The sequence below is a fragment of the Rhinopithecus bieti genome, unplaced genomic scaffold (genome assembly GCF_001698545.2).
Source record: "Rhinopithecus bieti isolate Rb0 unplaced genomic scaffold, ASM169854v2 scaffold_2432, whole genome shotgun sequence".
Classification (NCBI taxonomy): domain Eukaryota; kingdom Metazoa; phylum Chordata; class Mammalia; order Primates; family Cercopithecidae; genus Rhinopithecus; species Rhinopithecus bieti.
This window is the reverse complement of record NW_016804136.1, coordinates 1,670,254-1,680,231: the sequence shown is the minus strand read 5'-3', so window position 1 is coordinate 1,680,231 and position 9,978 is coordinate 1,670,254. Positions and strand designations below refer to the sequence as shown.

Genomic DNA, 9,978 nt, shown 5'->3' with positions numbered 1-9,978 from the left:
AAAAAAAAAAAAAAAAAAAAAAAAAAGACAAGTGCACACAAAAATTTTTAGCTCTCACATTTCTTTCTATATTTAGGCATTATTCTCCAGGGTGCTATCTTTGTTTCCTAGAAGGACTGACTTCAAAGTTGATGTTTACCATTTCAAGCTTAGCCTCCCTATGGCCAGTCTAACAGAAAATCTATCATAAATAATAGAGGACCAAAGAGATATTTCTACAAACTTCACTTTATAATAGTACTCACATTAAAGATATTTTGAAGTTTATAATTTATAACTTCAAAAAGAGGACAACTGTTAAATTTACTTTGTACATTATCAATTTCATTATTTTTAAAATGTGAAGAACAGTTTTGATTATAAGAAATTACAAATTTAGAATTATGTGAAGGGGAACAAGGGCATCAATCCTACCACTTGCCAATCCATACTAAATATATAACCAGAACCAAATAAGTAAATTTCCACCAAATACAAACGGTATTTAATACATCCAAAGTTGATTTGAGCTGGTTTCCTTATTTATAAAAGCAAAAGCAAAATTCAAATGAATTTTAAGAAATTATGTTTAAAATGCTCTATTTTCTGATAAAAGTACCACAGTTTGTAAAGATTTCCTTTAAAAAGGCATGTGGTGATAGTTATACAACTGTGAATATACTAAAAACTACTGAATTGTATACTTCAGAAGGGTGAATTTTATGGTATGTGAATTATATCTCAATATAGTTATAATAAAATTAAAAAGGCCTTCTTTCCCCTAGCTTTGATGTTAGGTTGATGCAAAATTGCAGTTTTTGCCATTACTTTTAATGACAAAATTAACAATTACTTTTGCACCACCCTAATAAAATTTTAAACATCCAGTTCCTCCACAAGTCTTGATAATTAAGATCTTTTTGTTTCTCAAACAATAGTCCTGATGTTGAACAACATGAGGGAAGAAATTAAAAGACTACTTCAAGTTCACTTTGGATTTAACAGAAATATTTTTGGTTCAGATGCATACGTAACGCAAGCCACTGGAACAATGGCTCCTTCACAACTGTGGATACCCTTACAGTGATCGAAACTCAAAGTGGTCAGTATCATCCGTGTAGAACACCCATTTTGCTTTTTTTAAAATAACTGCTTTATTGCTATATAATTCACATATAATCACATAACCCTATTTTTAAACAATGTTAAAATTGTAATTATGGTTTACATAAACTCTGGATCTATTTTCAAAGTAAAACTGACACTAGGGCTACCATGTATATGCTAATATATAGCCTGTATTTTGCATAGGTAAAATGACAAATCAGAAGTATCCCACAAAAAGCCTGAAGACATTGTGTCTTTTGCCTAATACTGAAAAAAAAATACACAAAACCAAACTGAAATGAAATTGTGGAACACAGATCAAATTATGAAAATAAAGTATAAGTCTTCAAAAACAGAATTCCTGTCATTTCTGATATTAAGTAATTTACAAAAGATTCTTTTTTTTTTTTTTTTTTTTGAGGCGGAGTCTCGCTCTGTCGCCCAGACTGGAGTGCAGTGGCCTGATCTCAGCTCACTGCAAGCTCCGCCTCCCAGGTTTACACCATTCTCCTGCCTCAGCCTCCCGAGTAGCTGGGACTACAGGCGCCCGCCACCTCGCCTGGCTAGTTTTTGTATTTTTTAGTAGAGACGGGGTTTCACCGTGTTAGCCAGGATGGTCTTGATCTCCTGATGTCGTGATCCACCCGTCTCGGCCTCCCAAAGTGCTGGGATTACAGGCTTGAGCCACCGCGCCCGGCCTACAAAAGATTCTAATGCCAAATTTTAACCAAGATAGATGTCCATAATACACTGAGCAGTATGCCCTACACAGAAAAACAAATGTGATTACTGTCACATAGTAAAAATGATTTTACATTATAAAAGAGTTACTAAATATAAATAGGAATACATATATACACTAGCTTAATTAATATTACTGATGGGTATTGAATTCTCTGAGTTATGAAACTATGAGGTAACAGTGATTATAGTGTAATAATGGTTGTGGCACTAAGTTAAAATTAATTTCAGAGCATGTATTGTTTATAATTTCACCCACATAAGAAACAATATAACACGTGAAAATAAAAGTACTGCCTATAAAAACAACATACTCAATCAGAAGACATTAATATAAAAGAAATCTGGGGAACAGGATTGAGTGTCTGTGTAATGACCCTAGAAGTGGAAGAAGTTACCTGAAATTGGCTGGCTGAGTACTAGATGACATTTTGTTAGATTGTATTTGTATTATGCAAAATCTGAGCATTCCTTAAAGCAATGTTAATGTCACAGATATTTTACAAATTTGGAAATGTAGAATAGAAGACCTTAGACATAAATAGGACCAAATGTCAAAAAGGATAGTATAAAGAGAGCATCCAGTTCAAGGAGAAAAGTACTATACTGGAATGAAGCTACTTACATCTGACAATTCTCTGCTACAATTTAGCATAGGGAACTGACCATTTTTAACCTTATTATCTATGGCAAGTCTAAGAAAAAAAATTTTTTAACTCTACCATTTAAGTGGTTACACTGAACTATTTAATTAAACATAGAATTGTTATATCTAATAAATCTTTAGTCATTGCATGTTTGAAATGGAAGGGAACTGAAAGATGGCCTAGATGCAAACAATTAAAGTTGATCAAATGGCTTATTCAACCTTTCCTTCTAAGCTCAGGCCCATATACAAAAGAATCTTAACATTCTGATGAAAAAGAAAAGCCAGTATGGTGAGAAGCAAACAAGCACAACACAGATCTAAAACAAAACAGGGAATGTTTGACCCAATGCCTAGTTTCATAGCCCCAACCCTTCTTACATCTCTGGGAATGCTGCCCCCCCACTTTTTCTCCTATTAGAACCCAAAGAGTAGAATTAGGGAAAGAGACAAGGAGGGAAAGAAAGAGAATAAGAACCCACATGCTGGAACTTCTCCCAAGCAGAGGCAGGATCTAGTACAATCCAGTCTTCGGTGTTAAAAAACAGAATTGAGCGAGAGGGAAGCCATCCGTATGCTCTCTGTACTATGGTTCAGGGAAAATGTCCATGGCCTTGATCTAGGAGTGTGTATGTAAGAGCAGGAGGAGGAAGAAAGAAAAGAGGTACGGGTATGAAAAGGACCAGGAAGAGCTGAACTGAGGAACGATTCTCTTCCTCTTGGAGGTAAGGAGTATACACTATGACTGCTGTTCCTGTTATTTCTGAGATCTCCAACAACAAATATTGTATTTGTTTCTGACACAATACAGAGAAAGCATGCTAAGGAATCAGGAAAAATTAAAGGAAAGAAGGTGACGAAAATAAAGAAATAATAAATAAATTCTAATTTGGTGAAAATCGAGACCAGATTTTATCTTCTATGTTATATGCTGTGATTCAATACAGAAATTATTGCACTCTCAGCCAGTCAATAGGTGAAATAAATGTTAGAGAATATTTCCTTTTCAAATCATATAAAAAAGAAAAGTTTATCTCTGGAATATTTTAGGGAATAATAAAATCTTTTGGGAAACTATCATCAATTTTTTCTTTTTCCCTATATAATCTTTCATCTTACAACTGTTAGGCCCACTTCAACTTTATGTCACTGTGACAGTATTCTAGTATTCAAGATAATGATCACAAGTTACCCTGCAAATCAGGAGGCAGGATTACTTCATTAGTTCAACCATCAGGTATTGGATAGCTATATTGGGTCAGGCACCATTCTAGGTAGAAATAGTCCATTTTATAAAATAAGCCTTTTACTCTAAATAAAATTTAGTCTTTCAGGCACTTCACTTCATCTCATTTATAAATTATCTCAATTTGAATATCAGAGTTGATCCCAGTACTTATTAGTACTGGAAATACCTCTACACCTCCACTTCCTCATCTGAAAATGAGGATAACATTACCTCTCTTTACATGGTATTTATGAGAGTTAAGTAGAATATGTAAAACTGATTCATAAACTATTAAGGCTGCTTTAAAAATACAGGGACATACAACAAGGAACTGAGTGTGAAAGGGAGGTAAAGAGAGAACTAATTTAGAAAACGATAGGGTAAGGTTAGCAGACATATCATGGCGCTTTGCTTTCTAGGACACAATGATTAACTACACAATCACTGTCCATCAGCTAAAAGTAAACTAGCTGTTCAAGAGACACAAAGGTATTTCTGGCCCTAACACCTGAAAGAAATTTCTCCTGTAGGCCCTCATAAAGAAGACAAGTGTAATATAAAGTAATGTTCTTGGCCGGGCATGGTGGCTCACGCCTATAATCCCAGCACTTTGGGAGGCCAAGGCAGGTGGATCACGAGGTCAGATCGAGACCATCCTGGCTAACACGGTGAAACCCCATCTCTACTAAAAAATACAAAAAATTAGCCGGGCTTGGTGGTGGGTGCCTGTAGTCCCAGCTACTCGGGAGGCTGAGGCAGGAGAATGGCGGGAACCCGGGAGGCGGAGCTTGCAGTGAGTCGAGATGGCGCCACTACACTCCAGCCTGGGCGACAGAACGAGACTACGTCTCAAAAAAAAAAAAAAAAAAAGTAATGTTCTCAACAACATCCCTACTGTAAGCACAGTGTATTTTGCTAATTATGTAACACTAGAGATAAAACACTGGAATAAATTTGAGCCCCAAGTAAGGAGAACTCACTATAGCTATCTATGACTTCATCAGAGGTCTGACATAGCAAATTACTGCCCTCATCATAACCTTTATTGATACTTCAAAATATGACCCAACCTTTTATGAATCAGGCTACTAGAATTTATATAAATTCACGAACCAAGTCGTGTTGCATAGGGTTTTGGGAGATATCTACATTAAACCTTCACATTTGTTCTCTATCACTTACAAAGTGGTATAAGCCAGTGGTTAAAACCAAGAATGCAGGAGCTAGACTCATGTATTGAATCCCACCTTTGCCACCAAAAGCTGCGGGAGTGAGTTTTGTCAAGTTATGTAATCGCTTTCTGGTTTTGGCACATCTTATATAAAATGTGGATAATAATAATCCCTACCTCACTGTTACAAAAATGAAATAAATTGCTATAAAAATTAGATAAATTAATGTAAAGGGTTTAGAACAATACCTGGCTATCATTATTACTGTGGGGGGAAAAAAAAGAACCCTGTGCATTAGCACAGGTTGGTTAGTTTATTTTTTATTTTATTTATTTTTGAGACAGGGTCTTGCTCTGTCACCCAGGCTGGAGTGCAGTGGTACAATCACAGCTTGCTGCAGCCTTGACTTCCTAGGCTCAAACGATCCTCCCACCTCAGCCTCCTGAGTAGCTGAGACCACAAGCACATGCCACTATGCCCAACTAATTAAAAAAAATTTTTTTTTCTAGAAACAACGTCTCCCTATATTACCCAGGCTGGTCTCAAACTCCTGGACTCAAGGGATCCTCCCGCCTCGGCCTCCCACAGTGTTGGGATTACAGGGGTAAGCCACCACGTCCAGCCAGGTTGGCTAGTTTATACAGTTACAATTTAAACTAACAAAGCCTAATCAAGAGTTTATTTATACTGATTTATTTTAAACAAACAAAAAAATAGTACTGCATAAGCACAATAAATCTAGCCTTTTTTGAGTAGTATAAAATACTATGTTCTAGTGAAGGTTCATAAAAGTATATACACCAGGCCGGGCGTGGTGGCTCACGCCTGTACTCCCAGCACTTCAGGAGGCTGAGGCAGACAGATCATGAGGTCCGGAGTTTGAGACCAGCCTGGCCAACATGGTGAAACCCTATCTCTATTAAATACAAAAAATTAGCCAGGCGTGGCAGTGCATGCCTGTAATCCCAGCTACTCGGGAGGCTGAGGCAGGACAATCGCTTGAACCCGGAAGGCGGAGGTTGCAGTGAGCCGAGATCGCATCATTGCACTCCAGCCTGGGCGACAGGGCGAGATTCCGTCTCAAAAAAAAAAAAAAAAAAAAAGGATATACACCAAAAAAAGGAGATTGTGTGTGTGTATATATGTGTGTGTGTGTGTATATATATGTGTGTGTATATGTGTGTGTGTATATATGCATGTGTATGTGTGCATGTGTGTGTGTATATATGTGTGTGTATATACATGTGTATATATATATCTATATATAATGAATCATACACTTTTTAGTTTTAAAACTCCTTAGTCTTGCTCTTTTGCTAGTTACGTTCTTTACCTCCAATATCCTGCCACACAAATAAATAATATATCCATAGCATCTGTCTTATGGAAATTAATTTTATTAGGTAAATGAATTGAAAATTGCTAAAGAATCAAATTTCTATAAATTAATATTTTTAAATCTATTCAGTCAAATTCATAGAATTCCTAGCAATGGCTTATACATAAACAAGAGGCTACCTGGGTTCAAAATAATTGAATCTGACATGCAATGCATACTCACTTTCGCTGCAGCAGAAGGCAGTAATCAACTATGACAGGCACCATATCCTGTAGAGGAACCATAAAGAAAGCATCAGCCCACAACCCTGTCCAGTGGCCCACTGACAATGACAGGACTGCTTAAGATGCTATTAGACTTTTAGGAGGATATAACTTTGTATCATGCTTTTGGTAAGCAATTTGGCATTATGTGTCAAAGTCTGAAAAATAGAACGTTTGACCTAGTAATTCTATTTCTGGAAATGTACCCTAAATATGTTTAAGAATAAAACTTATTTTAATGCATTAAGGTGTTCACTGCATCTTTCTAACAGAGGGAGCAGGAGAAGGAGGAGAAAGGGAAATGGGAAAGAAAAAAAAGAAATATGAATTACATTCAACAACATGGGAAAATAGTTAAGTAAATTTTATTAAGTAAAATACTACATATATCTTACAAGCTTATCAAGAGTTTACAATATCATGAAAACAAATACTAGGTGAAAATATGTATTTGTCTCACAGATCTGTAAAGAAAACTCACAAAAGAAAAGGAAACCAGAAGAAAATAAATCAAATTGATAACAGGATACAGTTGGTCCTGCTGGTGGCTCAGGTGATTTAAAGTTGCCCATATTTTGTCACAATCCTCCAAACCTGCTATTTTAACATTGATTTAACGTCTCAGTTTCACAATATTTTTATTGCTTTAAATTCATCATGTACAGACTCATATCAAGTAAATGACAACCCACAATTTTGACCCTTTTCAATGGAAAGAGTCTGAGGGAGAAACAGTAGCTTATTATGACTGGAAGCTGTCAAGTAACCAAGCATCAAACTTCAGCAGTATTCTTTCCTTTTCTGCTGGCTACAGGGAAATGGTTTCCTTTTAAAAATCCTGGAAGGGTTATGTTCTGGGCAGAAATCTCATCAGGAGGGAGAAGGCACTATGTGAAAAGAGCTCCACATACTAACACCTGTCTGATAAAAGGTCAAAACTAAGGAACTCTTATTATTTGAGAGAGCGGTGACTAAAGAAGGACCTACAATCCTGAAAGGATTATAGGGCTATCCCTGACCCATCCTGCTTCCTTTACTTACGAATATTACTCATGACTACATGTAGATTTGATTCTTCAAAAATAGGAGGTAAAATTATAGATGTGAAAAGTGTTAAGAGCCATAGCAAATCTCAACCGTGAATGAGAATACAGTGGGCTAGGTAATGGGGAGTTGGTGGCAGGAGGACTTCCCTAGAAATGCTACAGAAAATAAACATCCTTTAAAATACACAGCTGAGCTCCTAAGATAGTAAGGGCAATAGCCAGGTCTAAAAGTGAAAAGGGAACCGAAAACCAAAGCAGGAAGTTCCGAGCTGTTATTGATCCTATCCTGTAGGTTTGTTGGTCGCAGAAGAGCTTGGGTTTTAATGCCAGAAAGAAGCTGAGGCCTTAAACCCTTTTAACAGAGGGAACTGAAGCAGAGGACCTGCCTAAAACTGGGATTCTTAAAAAGTGGCATCCTCAATGAAAGGAAATTAGGAAAAAAAAAAAAATCTGCCTGTTGGCATAGGAAGATGACAAGGAAGTTTGTCTGTCTCAGCCTGGGCTCAGAGGGGGTAAATTTATACTCACCAAGAATCTGTAATCAAGACCCTGTCTTCAGGTGGAGCTGGGATTTGAATTTACACTATCTCCTTAGTATGAGAACAACTGAGCCAAGAGGTTCACATAAAAAGTGATCCTGAAAATACTATGCAGCCATAAAAAAGGATGAGTTCATATCCTTTGCAGGGACATGGATGAAGCTGGAAACCATCATTCTCAGCAAACTATCACAAGGACAGAAAACCAAACACTGCATGTTCTCTCTCATAGGTGGGAACTGAACAATGAGAACACTTGGACACAGGGCGGGGAACATCACACACCGGGGCCTGAAGGCGGGTGGGGGACTGGGGAAGGGATAGCACTGGGAGAAATACCTAATGTAAATGGAGAGTTTATGGGTACAGCAAACCAACATGGCACATGTATACGTATGTAACAAACATGCACATTGTGCACATATACCCTAGACCTTAAAGTATTAAAAAAAAAAAAAAAAAAAAGTGATCCTGAAAAAGGATACTCCTCAGATACTTGAGAGAAGCAAGTTCAAAAACTCCCCAGAGATCACCCTAAACCCAGGCAAAATAACTACTGATAAAGTCCTATTGAAGATGTGCTCAAAATAAAAATCTTGAAAACACTTCATTAAATAATGCACCATACACCATACATGAATGTCTGGAGGAAATATAAAGGGCAGTAGTATACCCCCAAAACTTCAAATAATATAATTATCAGGTAGAAACTATTTTTAAAGTATACTTAAAATAATTAAGGGCATAAAATAAGGAATTAAGTGCCTGGCCCAGTACTAAGTACTTTGGATATACTATAGGGTTTAATGGAGTGTGAATCAGATTCATACACTTAGACAGATCACTATGGTGACTGTATGGTGGGAGCATCTGAAAAATCAACACTGGAAACCAAGGCTATTACAGTCATCAAAGAAAAAAATGGTAGACTATACTAGGGTACTGACAGCAGGTATAAAGAACAGTGCACAAAATTATTTATAACTATAGGGTTTGGTGACAGATTGATCATGGTTTGGAAGGCATTGAGAGGAGTCTATAATTCCTAGGTTTCTGGTTTAAGTGATGGTTGAATGAAGAGGTCACAAAATGACATAAGAAATGTGGGAAGAGGTGTTAGAAGGAAGAAGGTAAGTACAATCTGATCCACAGCAGATTTGAGGAACACCTTTACTTTGATGTTGATTAACAAGAAATTGAATACAGTAATCTGAAACATCGGAGTTAGAATTACAGATATCTAAGTTATCAGAGGAAGCAGTGAATAGAAATGAAATTGTCCAAGGACCACAGAGTGAGATGAAAAGCAGTCAACAATGGACTAAATCTTGAGGAAGACCAATATTTATGAAACGGTCAGAGGATAGAAACAAACTGATTCAGGAAGAGTCACTGAGGTTTAAAATCAGAAGGGCACGCAGTCACAGATATCTACAGGATATAGACTTTCAAGAAGGAAGAACTAATCATTGCTGTTTAATACAGAACTGACAATGAACAAGATCTGAAAAATATGTACTGTGTTTAGCAATTTAGATATAACTGGTGTCTTTAGTTAAGGTGTTTTAGCTTCCTGATTAAAACTGACAAACTTCTAGCAAGACTGACAACGGAGTAAGAGAAAACATCAGGAATGAAGCACAGGATATCATTATAGACATTGAAGATATCAAAAGGATAATAAGGGAATACTATGAAAATTCTACACACATAAATTTGACAATTTACATGAAGTGCACCAATTTCTCAAAAAACACAACTATCAAAACTCACTTAACATGAAATAGCTCATTTGAATACCCCTATAATTATTAAGGAAATTGAATTCATAACTTAAAATCCTCCAAAAATAAATCTCCATGTTTAGATGGTTTCACCAGAGAAATCTACCAAACTTTTTTTTTTTTTTTTTTTTTTT

The 9,978-nt window shown here is 36.4% G+C and overlaps 1 protein-coding gene across 1 annotated transcript in view; it reads right to left on the bottom strand.

The window, feature by feature from the left end:
* The window catches only part of VPS8 (VPS8 subunit of CORVET complex), a 268,413-nt gene that overhangs the window by 183,891 nt on the left and 74,544 nt on the right, over nt 1–9,978 (bottom strand). Inside the window, 1 exon segment of the mRNA XM_017865711.1 lies at nt 6,435–6,481. Coding sequence (XP_017721200.1) covers nt 6,435–6,481 — 47 coding nt within the window.